At 40.0% G+C, this 15,862-nt stretch overlaps 1 protein-coding gene across 1 annotated transcript in view; it reads right to left on the reverse strand.

Annotated features, from left to right (window-relative positions):
- Positions 1-15,862, reverse strand: part of gabbr2 (gamma-aminobutyric acid (GABA) B receptor, 2) — a 174,007-nt gene that overhangs the window by 90,488 nt on the left and 67,657 nt on the right. Inside the window, exon 3 of the mRNA XM_020631655.2 lies at positions 684-854. Coding sequence (XP_020487311.2) covers positions 684-854 — 171 coding nt within the window. The remainder of the gene's footprint in view (positions 1-683; positions 855-15,862) is intronic.

Below are 15,862 nucleotides of genomic sequence, written 5' to 3' on the forward strand. Positions count from 1 at the left end.
TTAAAAAATGTCAATCTTCACATTTATGCAGAATCATTGAAAATCCATCAATGGAGTTTGAAGTGGGTGGAAAAATATTATTCACCCAACTAGTGGAGAAAAGATTGGATTTGATTGATTGCCACCCACTCCAGCCATGTTGGCATCCTCTGAATGATAATTGTAAAGAAATGACAGTCATTGTTCAAACCGGATACTGCTCTCAGTCTGTTCATCAGGATGTGACAAGATACTAAAAAATCCAATAAGTGAAAATACATGAGCAGCGTTAGAATGGTGACATGTTAACCTTTTCCTTCAGAAAAAAGTAAAAGTCTCTCCCACAAAGGTTTGACAGTAGCAGACTGGAATAAAACTGGAATACATTAAACTACATTGATTTGACTAACAAATGTATACTTTACACGGCAGACTTCAGGCCAGAGAGCCAGATGATTCAATATTTTGTGTCCTCTAGCTTTGTAGACATAGTAGACATGATAAAGATATTTAAGTTAAAATGATGGAACCATGCAACCCTCCTCCTTTCTTTATTTGAACTGCTTTATATCAAAACTGGTTACCATTTCCTGTGTTTTTTTATCTGTGACGTTTCATCTTCCAACCTCAGCTTTCTACTGCAACTTTTCCAACAGTTACAAATCAAGACGTATATGTTTAAATGATTAACAAAGAGTACTGACCTCTGAGAACCTCTGAACATCCTGTGTGAGGGTCCCCACACGGCTCCAGTTGTAGTAGTTGAGGAACTTCACTACTGCCGGGTTGACTGCGTTGTCTGATGGTACTGTGCGGAAGAAGTTGGGGTACTTTTTCTTGTCTGCCAGTACTGGGGTTGTTGCTGCAAAGGACAGCTGGAATGACAAAGGGAAAAAAAGCATAGTGAGCTTTTGTCCTGACTGTTGGGGTTAAAAAAAATGAAGTAATTTACTGTCCGGGAAAAAGCTACGGCTTTAATTATTTCAAGGGTTAAACCCTGTCTGTGCAGTCGTGACAATTGTGGAAAAAAATAAGTAATCTATAGTCTGAGGGTGAGAACGGATAAAGTCTTCAAATTACTTCAAATGTCAAAGAAAACAGTCCCTTCAAAGTGTTACTGCGAATAGATCTGTAAATATCAGCTGGATATTGACCCCTGTATGCATGACCTTTCACGCTGCCTTCATACTCCCCCCTTGTGTGTGTGTTGGAGTATGTATAGAGGTGACTGACTCAGGTCCCCCCCCCCCCCCCCCCCCCACACACACACACACACACACACACACACACACGCACACGCACACAAACTCCTCAGAACAGCCTCAAACACTAATTGCCTTTACAACAAGCCCATATTATTCAGTTGGACCACAGCAACTTTGAAGAACATCTCCTGTAAATCAATTCAGGTATAAAAAAAAACTTTGAAAGGCAACCTTTGTAACTGTTTTCTCACAGCATTAGCAAGCTAATGAGCAAAACAGGAGGCGGCGAGCATAAACTCAGACTGAATGCTTTATAGTTGGAAAAGTAGGAGTGAGTAACTTAACTGGTCCAGTTAAAGCAGCGGAGATTTATTGAGCAATTAATATAGTGAAAGCATGCTCATGAAACATAATGAGAATGTCTACATATGTATTCCTCTGGTGCTCTGTTATGTTCGGAGCTTAAACATTTAAAGCTCTCTCTCCTTCTCGAGTTAACACACACATACATTAACACCACCCACAGTCATAACTGTCCTCATTTCAACCTGCCCCACCTGTCCATGCTAATCAAGTTTCTCTCTCTCTTTTCCACTTTACAGCACATTTTCAACAATAGGTCACTAATTTTCTCCAGAGGCAGAATGGCTGTAATTAAGTTTTGAATTGGGATTAGACTTTGCAAGTCAGTACAATGTAACAACCAGCAATCGCTTAAAGAGACCGAGATTTGACATTTTATTGTTCCGTTTACACTTTTGTTCAGGATTGGTTGGTGTTTCTTGGTAGGTCATAAATAGCTGATAGGATGCAACACATACTAATGTTTGGAGAGATTTAAGAAGCAGGTACTGTATGTCATCAGCAACAACATTCGTAATCACCTTTACGGTTAAAAAATAAGTAAGAAAATACAAAGACCTGAGCATATTTTGTGCAGACATATTTTCAAACCTGCACAAGACATCTGTGAACATGGCTTCACTTTGTACCGTATAATGTAGCACAGGCACTAGATGAGATATTAAGGCACCGTTGCCCTATTTTCAATGTCCCATCTGGGCTGATATAATGAGCGATATGAATCAGTGCAAGGTTAATTACATACTTTGTAGAGATTAAGCACAACTTGTAATTCATGATAGCGATCAACACAAGGATATTATCATTCTGACTGAGACCAAGAGGTACACCACTAGATTTCCTAAAAGTGTGCTGAAGCCTCGAGGTCAGGACTTTTCTTACTTAAGGGATGTCTGTGATCTTCTCATTAAGCCTCTATCCACTTCTACACATCTTAAATAACTATTAATTGGTACTGCTGGTGTTACTGTGCACTCATGGAACCTGACTCCTGGAAATGAACTGCAGAGTGGTTGAGAAAAAATTATAAGGACTTAGAAAGACAGAATGTGACAACTTAAAGAGACTACATGGACGTTTTTATTTCGTCTCCATCTCGGCTCTTTGGACAAAGCACTACGTCTCATCGCTCTGCTGATCCTGCCTTGTACATGTGTGGTAAGTATCTCACCCGAAAGAACCCCCTCCTGCTCTCTATTAAGACTCAAATCACACTTTGAATCTTTTCCACTGAAAAAGTCTGTTTCAGAACCAGTTACAAACTGTTCACAGACGTTTTAACGAGAGCAATGTAGAGAGCATCTAAAGTAAAAAGTCAAATGTCATTTGAGGATGAGAGGAAACTAGACAATCCCATAAATGTACAATATGGTACAGGATAAAACAAAAGACACAATAGCACAGTTTATCTTAAATTGTTGGAATATTAGATTCCTTACATGGATATAAGTGACATGAAAGATTCTCTAAGAATTTGCATGCATGATGCAAGACTGCTGTCATCCACATTCACTTTTTACTTTGGGAGAAAAATGTTAATTTATCAGGAGGATCCTAGAGCTACAAGTTGCCCCCACCCAACAAGTGGGAAACCTCTCTGATGACCTCACTAAACCACCACTTTCTGCAGGGACCCATAGGGGTTTGTGTTCCCTCATCAACGAGACAGACTTCTTAAAACAACACATGGATTACAGCCATCAATTAAGCAGGAAGAAAAGGCCTTTATCTCACTACCACTGCTAAATCCAAAATCACCCACCAGTCTTTAGAGGGCTTCAAGGGGTCTTTCCAGTGTTGCCTTAATCTCCTTTTAGCTAAGGCTGTTTGCTACAACCTCTCTGGGATATGCCTCTGTGTAAGTCTGGGAAGAGCGAGTGATCTTTTCAAACCAAATTGATTGAACCTGTCCTCTGATGGCTGAGCGAGAAGAGACGTCATGGTCCAAGGGAACTCAACAACCAGAGCGCTCATGACATAGAGAAATAGGTTATCAATCAATTGTGGTGAATAATGAAATAAACTAATTGTTAAAAAAATCACATCACTTTTTCTCCGACTCTAGTTGATCAATATTGAATTAAGCAGATGTGTAATGTAAATGTGAGGTACTAATGTCCCTATTTTTAATGATTTTGACATTTACTTTGAATGTAAAGAGTGCATAAAACAGCATGAAGACAGAGCTTATTCATAAAAATAAATTAAGTTGAAATGTCCCTATAGACCTTGTTAATAACGTTCAGCCCCCTCTTTCTCAAAAAAAAGTAGTAATATAAATCATAAAAAATAGGTCTCTACTGGATCACTGTGAAGCATAGAGGGATCGAATGAATGAAATAATGTGGCAAAACCTGTATTGTACCAATAGTGAGTTTAGTTTTACGAGACAAGTAAGATTGTTAAGCGGTGTTAACATAGAGTTATGTCTTTACTTTTTTTTGAGGTGATGAGTCTGGTGGATGGGTGTGCCCAGGTTAAGCTGTTTGTAACGGCTAGTCTCTGCAGTTGGCTAAATTGTACATTATATTTCTTTTACAACACTACACTCAAATAAAATTTGTAACATTTTAGTGTTGGATTGAAAATACGGAATTTGTGTCATGTGAAAATGTAAAAATGTCACTGATTAAGCTTTAAAAACCTTTATTTTATATGAAATAAAGGATTCCTCACATTGAATGCACCTAACATTGTTCCATTGGTATGTGGGTGTATGATATAATATAACAAAAAAGCCTAAAACAAACTATAAAAAACAACGCATTGTACATTGCATGCTTTAGTAACACAAATGATGAGAAGGCCAACACTGAGACTCAAATATTTATCGTCTTCACGTCTTAATTTTTATTCATTTATCCACCAAACAAAACAATCTAAAGACCACTGATATTGTTTACCGAATAAAAAATCAAATGAATAACATCCAGGCAATCCATTTTTCATTTCTTTACACTTATTGGTAAAAATTGGACATGCAGTAACCTTTCAAGGTCACTAAACAAGAGGTCAGATTGTCCGTGATCACAGACCTTGCCATTTGATGATTTATTATTGTATTTATTGAAGGAACTGTGGATCAATTGGTCCCTTCTCTGCGGATCAAAATGGAGCATAGAAAGCGGAACATAAAATGTGGGTATTAATATCCCATCATAACACCAGGCAAGATTTCTCCAGCTGTTTCCGTGTCAGAACAAAATCTAGGACAGGGACAAAAAAAAGAAAAAATGTCTTGTTTGGCGCCTGAATCCAGGTCAGCCAATGTAAAGGGCTAAAGTTTCCTAAGATGAAATTGAATGATTTTTTTTTTTCTGACATTCAATCCTTTCAGCAGAAGCTCACTTTGTGAGGACAGGCTGAGAAGCGAGGGAGCTCCGATGTTTTATTTAAAGAAAAGGCTAGTTTTGAACTGCGAACAGGCTTTCTCAGAGGAAGAGACAAAAATAGTTCCATGATATCGCACATCTGAGAACAGTGGCTTATGTAAGAGGGTTTTAAAGAGGGCCAGCCCAAATAGGATGGTTTTTGGTGGAGAGGCTCTCCACCAGTGTCAGATTGACACATGCAGTGTGCACATACACACAGATCACGCACAGGTTAAGGCAAAAGCAATCACACACACTTCAACAAGAGATCTCTACAGCAGCTTCCCTTTGCTGGTGGTAATTAAAACTGTGGAAATGTGCTCTGAGCAGCTTCTCCCTCTCATCTCACCGCAAGGTCACAGAGGCTCTCGGTAATACGACTGAGGATCCGTCTGGCCCTGCTGAGACATGACGTTTCTGTGAAGACTCGAGGTGAATTACTGATACCATCGCAGTGGTGATCTATTCAGACATTCTGAACACACAGTCTCTTATCAGACGCTATTTGAAGTCAGCACAATAGCTCTGCTGCCTCTCCATTTGGGCCCATTCAAGTCACAATCAAACCTGTTTTGTGTTTATGATTGGACCAAAAAGGGAGCGAGGGGCCCAGAATAGAAAATGAGAAATAGAGAGACCGTCAGAAAGAGGTGAGATGTTTTCTGCTGATTCACCATGATACCACAAGTGAATACGCTTTTAAATTGTATCAGATTTGATCAGATTTAAAGGTCCCGTTATTTCTAGAATTGAACGTATCTCCATCATGATAACAAACTCTGCCCGTAACCTCAGACCACAGGCTAATAAACAAGCTAGCTAGCAGGTCAGCATCCCATGCATGCTAACACTTTGATTTCCTGCCAATCCCTCTTCTGATTTCCTTGGAGTTTAAATTCCGCTGAGTGTTTCCCTCAATATGTCTAAAAAGCACATGCACTTTACCCCCCACATTCTCATTTCACATGTGTGTAAGTTACAGATAAAAACTTAAGTGCCATTGGCTGCTGTAACTGTCAATCGAATCCTTGATGAGGTCCTCATGAGCGCTCCAGTTTTTAACAGGACACGCATGGGTATGTTTAATTACGTAGCACTCTGCCAGCCTTTTAATGGTAACTTTGAGTCAGTTATACCACTTGTGTTTAAGGCTTTGAGGCTTGCTATTATGTACAATAGAAAACTTATGTTTGGGATAAAAATGGAAAAGGTTGTCTTGACTGACCATCCTTAACTGTTAACCTCACTAAACTGCACATCACATGTTGTCACAGAACATAGGGGGGTTGTGCTATCAGCAATGTTGTCTTGTTAAGCAAATTTAGAACCACCACCGTGTGCCAAAGCAACGCTAACACCCTGCGAGGCTGCACTAAGGGCTAAATGCTTATGTCAGAATACTCATTTGCCTGGAATTATAAGAATTCTGTCGACATATAACTACAGTGACAGTTTCAATATTAAACGTCTTACTGTGACATGTTAGCATATTATGGTTTTCTAATTAGTAGAAAACACAAGGTGCTCTGAAGAGCAGTTATCTGTTAAGCTGTGTAGGTATTTGATAGGCTGAGTAAATTGACCTCCAACTTACTGCTTCTTGCTATGATGCTTACACTGTTCTTCACAGGAAATAAATTGTATGATATTGTGTCAGTGGGGGAGATGATAGTGCGTCTGTCGGATCAAGTTACAATAAAGCTTTAAAGGTTCTTGTAGCTAAAGACCAAGATGAACTTGTTAAGCCCTTATTACCAACACCCACCACAAAATACCCCCATGTTTATACCTTGTGCATTATACCTGCCTGATCTGGCATGGGATTGGGAATCAATGGTGCTTAAATTAAAGGCAACAAGCCTTATAAGCTATCCTAGCACAAGCAGTTTGAAGAAGGAATGAGGAAGACGCAGGAGTGTGTCTAATCACCTTGACGGATCTAATAGCATTGATTGGTCCTAGCGGGACTGCTTCGCAATGAGATCTGCTGCTGCTAATTGTGTGGTTGGCCTTTGAATAATGAAGTGGCTATCACAGAGAGGCCAGATAAAAAATGAATGGTAGGTAAATATCAGCTCACCAACAGTGCCTTGCTCATCCTTTTCATGTTTATAATATCATGGTGTTACATCATCTTTTATAGGGCATGTGGATTTAATATCTGACAATGAACCGTGGACACAACAAGGCATATAAATTGTGTTTATGCCACATACACGGAGGAAAAACAGAATTTATTCTATAATAAATCTTCCAAATGGCTCCTGGGCCAATGAGAAAAAACTACAAAAACTATTCTATAAAACTAAGAATAAACACCGCTCTCCACTTCTCCAAATCATCTTCTCACTTTACAGCCTATGCAATATACATTTTGAAATTCATTTTGAAATGTCTTGAGGTTATTCTTTAACAGTTTCCAGAGTCTCTGGTATCAATATTCTTCAAGTGTGTTCAACAGCAGACACTTGTGGGAAATCTAAAAGACATGATCCACACCTCACGCACAACGTCATACTTAACTTGATGGATAACTCACAATAAAACTTGATAATCAACACATTTCTCAAAATACAAACCACTCAGACCCAATGACATTTGTAGACGGCCCTTTCTTTGCATCAATTGATCCCCAAATAAAGAACATAGCGTTTCCCTTAAAATTTGAATGATATCAGTCTCAGGGTAGTAGGGCATTGTAGGATGTTAACAAATTAACAGTTTAAATGTTGACCTATAAAAAAAATCCTGGCTGATTAGTGAAACACTTAACTAAAAAAAAAAGGAAAACACAATGTATTACTTGCCAGATTCAACGCCACATTTGCAGTGTCACTGGCTGTATGTGAGGGAGAGATGGGGTGCTAATCTCTAACTGTAAATGTGTTTTGGGTTTTTAGGATGTCCGGCAACGTTTGCTATTTTCCTAAACATTGTGTAGTTAATTGTCGCAGTTCGCAGCGCCTTAAGGTTCCCTTTGAGTAGTCAGAGGACTAAAAAAGTGCCAGACAAGTCCAGGTCCATACACCACACCCCTAAAATGATTGGATCCTCATGTTCCTCTTGTGATCTTTAGTCATTGTCTATGCTTCTATCTTACATATAGTAAATTTTTTATAACTGAAAACATACATTTGGTAGTTTGTTGATTTCTGAAGGGGTCAAAATAAATTGAGTCTTAAAAAATACATTTTGAATCTTGACACTTCCCAGTTATGATTGGTTCTTAATCAGCATCCATTGGGCCAATTCACTCAGGCTTGTTTTAAGGTCACAATGAGTTCAGAGCACAAGCAGTCAAGTTACCTGAGTGTCAATTCATTACAGGCAGAATTCAAGGATAACCACCCTTTGAAGCTCTTCTTTGAGGCAACCTCAGCATTTTTTTAAATCTTGAAAAGAAAGTTCTCAAAAATCACAAAGGATGGTATCAAAAAACTTCAAACGCTCAACCCACCCATGCCTATTATTCCTACCTTCACCCACATCATAAGGGATCCAAAGACTATCCATCCATCCTGACAGAGCCCCGAGACCCCGTGCAGAGTAATAGCTAGGTAATAGTAGTGCTGTTGATCAGGAAGCACGGGGGTGGTCCCGGGGTTTATTCAATATTCAAGAGAGGCATTTGGCGCACGGTGGGAGCACCCAGCTGGAGAGACGGCAGTGAGGGAAAGGCTTTAGACCCCACACCGAACATATCCAGGACTCATTAGCACCAGGTTGAAGGATGGAGATTTAGTTGAATATTGTGCGCTGATTCAGGAGCAAATGACTGGAAGGCTGGTGGAGTGTCAAGAGTCAAAAGATGGAGCCGAATATGGAGGTGGGGAGATAATGGGAAAAAAATACGGACAAAGAAGAAGTAGATGAAGATGAAATAGGAATTATGGGCCAGTCATCAAGTGAAATGTGTAATTATTGATCTCATGCTGCAAAGTGAATCTGTGCGTGGGCTGCTGTGTGTAAGCAGACGATGCACACATACAGTATTTATGTAGATCTACACATCACAGAGGATCATCATGTGGCTCAGACGAGCATGTGTTGGTGGAAAACTGCAATCCATTTCCTCCAATTGTAGAAGCAGATGGGAGGCAGTTCATTGCAGTCATCTCGTTTTAAAGTTGGGGGTTAAATGGAGGGAAGTGAATCTGCTCGACTCCGCTGCAATTTAGCTCTGCAAAGTGAGAACGATGGAGAGCATATTGCCGCATGGATTGACTACTAGGGGAGAGATCAGATGTACTAATAGCTCAGAGAGAACACACTGACTTCAGGTTCACAGTAAATGCAGTAGGATGGAGACATTACAGCTTCCCACAGTGTGTGTAACCCCTCTGGTAAAGATATATGGTTTACATTCATATATGAATGCATTAACACTTGAACGAGGTTCCTGTCTTACTTTAGATACGGTACTCCCTTGCTCCTTTAATTTGTTATTTCATAGCTTTTCATGTTTTACAGTCACATATCTTGTATTGTTTGTATGTATCATTGTTTTTTTAGAAACTGTGTTAACTGTGCTGCTTTCTGTCCGTTTTGCAGCTTGAAAAATAGATAATTTGTAATAATGAAGTTCCTGCACATAACAGATATATGACCAAATATATAAGGTGAGAGAAAGCGTATCTTTTAACTGGACAGCTATTTGCAACCTTCTGCAAGATGAACCAACACTTGAGGGTTTGAATTATAATTCTAAAAGGTATCGTTTTTTCTTATTATTATTTTTTCAAATGGCTGGGCGCTATTAAAGAATAGTAACAATTAGCCTTGAGTGTGGGTGTGTGTGTGTGTGTGTGTGTCTGTGTGTGTGTGTGTGTGCATTGCAGTGTGTTGTGCAAAGCTGAAGGACAGGAGGGGAAGACTGATAGCAGTGGTGTTGGTAAACAGAGGATATGATGCAGATATGAGAAGAATCCAGAGTAATATTTGAAACCTTTTGATCCCCATTATATATTAATAGCTGGCAATTAAACGGAGAAACATGAATTGTGTTGTACTGATGTGAATGCTATTGCTAAAATAAATGGACTATCTCCATGTTGCCTTCTAGAGAAATCATTTACTGATATTCAGACATGATTTCTGAAAACAACACAAGAATATAAGACATACTCTTTCACACACTAACAGCACTCCATGCTTAAGCCATTTATGAGATACAGTATACATAAGAATAAAAATCAGTTCACAACATTTTCAAGATACTACTGTTGCGGATTTTACTCGATTTAATTTGTAAAATAAATAAAGTCTAGGGAAATAGGAAGTAACTGATTTCAAAATAAAGTTGAAGAGTTAAATTACAAGTGATTATGCTTTTTAAAAAAAAACAACAGCTTTTGATTTCTGCAATGTCAACAAAAACTAAAAGAGCTGCTGGGGTTTTTCCTGGTTTTATCTGCCTTTTCATTTTGTTTCTTCATGATAAACTTCTCTTATAATCAAATTATTGCCATGCTTAGTGTTGCAAACACTGTGACTCCCTTTGTTTTCTAAGAAAGAATACTTATTCTTCTTCCATAATTCTTCATTTGCACAAATCTTAGACTCTGACACTCTATTGTACTGTAGCAGAATCCTGCACATCATCCCATACTGCCTACTGACTACAGTAACCTCCAGACAGGTGAGTGATGTGGTCGTCTCCTCCTCTCTTATAGCTTATGGCCTGCTGCAGCCCCTGCTCTCACACGTCAATCATCAGGTACACACCCACCCGTGAACACAGACTGAGTGATGTTCTGTTTATGATAGTCAGCCTTGAACAACAGCTCAGCACATCATTCTTATCTCAGGTCAATCATTTGGACCTGGTTATCATGCCCTTAGCCTCTTCTCTCAGACGGTGGCATCCTCAGTTTTTTTCCCCTTTATCTCTGTATCAGGCTTTCATGGGAAAAGGGGGCACTATTAGGGACAATAATCAAATCAAATAAGACTGTGACAAACCTAATGTGATTTTAATTTCCCTTTATGTTTGATCCTGTGCACACAGGCATCTTTTCACCTGCATCCTACCATGGCTTTAAACCCACTGCACACACTGTTATGTTTGCACCAGCCTTGTCTGAGCACTTGATTGCACATGCACATTGCCACTTTACCTGTGCTGCACAAGCATTCAACCTTTCCTGCGCTGTGTTCAATGTTTGGCTTCCCGGCAAGAGGATTCAATCATACACGCACAGCTGCTGAAATCGCTGCTGTGCAAGGTGGAGGCTTTCATTCACTCTCCATGCATGGATATCTCACCCACTAAACACACGCAACACCTCCTCTTTAAGGTGCCTCCTTGTTCGGTTTTTGTCCACACAGCATAGACAAGTGTGACAAGCAGGACGAACACGATGTGCAAAGAGAAGGTGAAGGGATAGGAAAAAGGAATGAAGATCTACGCACATGAAATCATCTATCAAACTGAATATTAACTATGAAATTAACACAAACTCCTGGATATAAGGCCCAAGCTTAGGGGTTACGGCTACAGTTAATTACTGATAGGCTGATGGTTGCTCATCTCACTTGGTAATGCTGTGTTAAGGAGTTTGAGCTCAGATTAAGATACTTAGTGATGTAGCTTTGAATGGTCAGCTTGAAAGCCCGACACTGGCTGCATGTGGCGTAAGCTTTTTGGACTCTTTCCTAAGGTCAGGGGTGACCTCACTGCTTGGCTTTCCTGACACAATATTTAAAATAGCTGTAGAGTCAGACGACATAGCTAAAGCTTGGTATGTCTGCATGTGAATGTTCTTTGTTTTATTTAAGTGATATCGCTAGGGAGGGATAGATGTTGTACTGAATATCAGCACGGCTGTGATTCGTTCATAGGCATTAGGCATATATATATGTAACAGCCCGACCTACAGTGTGTCTTTGCTTCTATATAAAAGTTATATAAACAGTATATAGTAGGAAAAAGTAATAGCAAAGACTATTTTTATGTAAACAATGATATTACTCCACCAACACAACTAGTGTTAGAACTTGATGGGTACAGCACTGTTACCTAGCAACAGAAACATTTTCCTGCTTTATGCTACTTTGTGACTGTCGACGTGTTACAACGGAGGCGCAGTGAGACACAGCTAAGTCTCAGTGTTGTTAACCTGTATATCAGCACCCATTAAATGTTTCTTGTCCAATCAGATAACATGGTCAGAACAAGAATGTTGTAAAACGCCTATTAAGTCATTCCCTCAAGCGACAAATCAAATGAGACACACGAATATGAAAGCAGGAAGCAGTAGATTACCAAATAAATCACAGGGACCTATTTGTCAAACAGAATGGTGTGTGTGCCTGGCATGTTAAATGTGACAGTGCTGAGTATCATTAATCAGTAGAAGGTGTCACTTGTCAGTGCCCAAAGAAGGGACAGCCCCCTCTAATCCACTTTGCAATGAGACAAGCTTTTGGGACTTGGCTGTTCTTCATGTGGCCGTCTGTCCACACGTTGTCATTGGAAGATTGTTTTTGAAGCTTTGCTATCTTAAACAGGCTCAAGCTGCTATACTTTCTTACCAAGGTACAGAATGTGACACCCCCTTAAGGTCCACAGGAATCAAAAATGCACATATTTACTTTACCATATTTACCATATTTACAGAGGCAACTCGTCAACAGCGAATCAGAGCAGCATTATACAAATACAGATGTTGTTAAAGCCTCATTTCCTAACCCTGTTTGGGACAGATTTACATTAAGTCCACGTTTTGGGTGTGACTCACGGTATCCCTGCATGATATGTAATCCTGACATACACAGAAATCAGTGAACACTAAGGTGAGGTGGGGCGTGTGGGCTATGAGTGATGGTATGCTGCCGCCTGGCTCCATAACTGTTCTATTTATAAATTGAGATTTGATACCGTAACCTGGAATCTCACTTGCTCCCTGCTGCTTCTACTTGGCTGCCTATGAATGATTAATGAGCAGATGCTGAACTGTGGAGACCATTATTGTTCTTTCCTCCCCTCCCTTCGTCCCTCCCTCTCCCTCTCTCTCTCTCCCTGCCTCTTCTCTCCATCCATTGCTCTATACACTGATTTCTTCAGGGATGCAGGGGATTACATTGCATGAGCTAGTGTTTTTGTCTGCTTACTTGGACAGGTTCAAGTGAACACTCTGCAAGAAATAAAGTCCATGTCCTTGTTCTTAGAATCAAAGTGATAGTCCTGCTAATAGTCTAGAAAAAAACAGAATGAGGTTTTATGGGAGGTTATGCGTTTTAACCTGCAATTTTAATTTGCCGGCATCTTATCGTCACACTGAGGCTGAGAGGCAACCAGAAAATGTACGTTATAGCCAAGCCAAGAAATAGTATGTCTGCCATTTTAAATTTATTTCTATAAACTCCTCTTTACTGCCAAGAAACGTTGTTGCCATGAAAATCCATTGTTACTGTATCTGAGGGAAAAAAATAAACTTTGTACAAGAACTTTTTTTTTTATTCCTGGGGGCTGGATGTTTCATGGTCGAGTAATTTGTAAGGACAAAGAAGACCAAAAACACCTGCAGTAATACCACCTTATATTTTGGGCCTTGTTTTCAGATGTGTACCGTATTTTCCGCACTATAAGGCGCACCGGATTATAAAGCGCACCTTCAATGAATGGCCTATTTAGAACTGTTTTCATATATAGGGCGCACCGGATTATAAGGCGCATAGAATAGAACGTGTTTACAACTGAACAAGGCTGGGAGATATTGTGAATATATAAATATAAATACGTATAAAACGTAACGTATAAAACTACAAAAACAAAAGTACATAAGACGATTTCCCCAAATAATAAATTATTTCTTTGACGTTTCTCTTAACTCTCAAAACGTAGTTTTATACGTAGTGCATTCACAATAACTCAACGTTGTTCAAACGTTAATGTGCATATTCACAATATCTCCCAGCCTTGTTCAGTTGTAAACACGTAAAAGAAACACAGTCTGATACCGCTAATTCAAACGTTAGTGCAGGGGTGCCCAAACAGTCGATCGCGATCGACAGGTAGATCGCTGACTGATTCTCAGTCGATCGCGAGATGTTTTGTCAATATAAAATACAATTGTAAAATAGAAAAGTGATTTCAATTTCATCTCATTGCACTGTTTCCCACACACGATACCTGTGTTGGGAGCCCAAGTATACTTCCGACCTGTGTGTATTTCATTTTTCATTTATTCATGAAATTGCTGCGTGCATGAGAGAGCGAGCGGCGGAGATAGAGAGAGAGAGAGCGCGCGCAAGAGAGAGTGCAGGCATGCGCAATGACGTGCAGGTAAAACCGGGGGGGGGGGGGGGTAAATGTTTTACCAAAAAGTCATATATAGAAACTATGCTACGAGTATTAAGCGCATTTGATGAAGCTGCAGCTACTTTTCTCTGCTCCTCTCTGCTGTCATGACTGTGAGCATCGCGGGGGACGAGACACACCAACAAACAGCGCAAACGCACACGCACACGCACACACACACACACACACACACACACACACACACACACACACACACACACACTTGCACTGGAGCGCCAGCCACCACGCGAACCTTTTTACTTTTTACTTTTAGTGCTACAGCACATAGTTGATCCGTGATCCGTACGGACCGAGGTGGGAACACACGTGACCCGGTCAAACAGTCGGTTGGACTTTACTCCGTTCACTCTCACCATGTCTGCAGCTAATTTAACAAAAGCAAAATCATCTCACAGCTGCCTGCTGTAGTCTGTAGTCTGCATTATTTTTTACAGAACTCTCATTTATTATTTTCTGTTTGTTGTGTGAGTATTAAATGCGTTTGTAGGCTGTTGGTAAAGGCTATGGCTCACTATGTGGACTGGTAGATCTCGGCAGACTGGTAACTTTAAAAGTAGATCTTGGTTCAAAAAAGGTTGGGCACCCCTGCGTTAGTGCATAACTCAACATTGTTCAGTTACGTATAACACGTAAAGCTCACTTTTTCAGTTCATTCCCCGTCCACGAATCCCTCGAATTCTTCTTCTTCAGTGTCCGAATTGAACAGTTGAGTACGGCATCCAACATGCCCGGCTCCCTCTCGTCATTATCCGAGTCAGTGTCGCTGAGCGCCGTGTACAACCAGTATGGATCAACCAATTAACCAATTGATCCATATATAAGGCGCTCCGGATTATAAGGCGCACTGTCGTTTTTTTGAGAAAATTAAAGGCTTTTAAGTGCGCCTTATAGTGCGGAAAATACGGTAAGCATTTTAACTCCAAAATGAAATCCCTTGTCACTACAAACATTTTTGTATCATGTATTTAGCCTGTCTTGATGCCTTCCTTGTCCGTCCTACTAGTTTTCACAAGCAACAGCCGTTTCATTGCCTGCCTTCTGTCAAAATGTTCCACTAGTTTACAAAATTGAGATTTCAAGGGAATGCAAGTGCAACCACACAGAATTTAAATGTGAAAGCATTTCTCTGCCTTAGCGCCTGTTCTAGTCTAGAGAAATAAACCAGAGGGGGGAACATGCAAGAACATCTGTTGCTATAGCTAGGTAAAGAATTAAACAATCTGACAAATCACATTGTGTATTATCCATTCTATAATAAGTTTTGTATGGGCAGGGGAAGCCCACACACAGGCGATTCATGTTGTGAGTGGGCAAATATTTCACTGGAGACAGCCAGCATTTGCAAATTACTATCTTTTAAGTTGGCAGACATCTCGCGCTCTCTCTCTCTCTCTCTCTCTCTCGCTCGCTCTCTCTCTATCTCTGTCTCCCCTCCCTCTCTCATGTACTTTACGGCCCATACCTACGGGATTGTATCGGTCCCAGTTGGACAGACAATATTCAGATGTGACTCTTCCTCTTACTTTTCAATTAAGGCAACTTAAGATAAAGAATGGGTACATGGAACAGACACAGCAGGAAGGAGAGACAAGATAAAAGTATTTTTCAGTAAGAGCAAAGAT

This window comes from Labrus bergylta, chromosome 19, assembly GCF_963930695.1.
Source record: "Labrus bergylta chromosome 19, fLabBer1.1, whole genome shotgun sequence".
NCBI classification, from domain to species: Eukaryota; Metazoa; Chordata; class Actinopteri; order Labriformes; family Labridae; genus Labrus; species Labrus bergylta.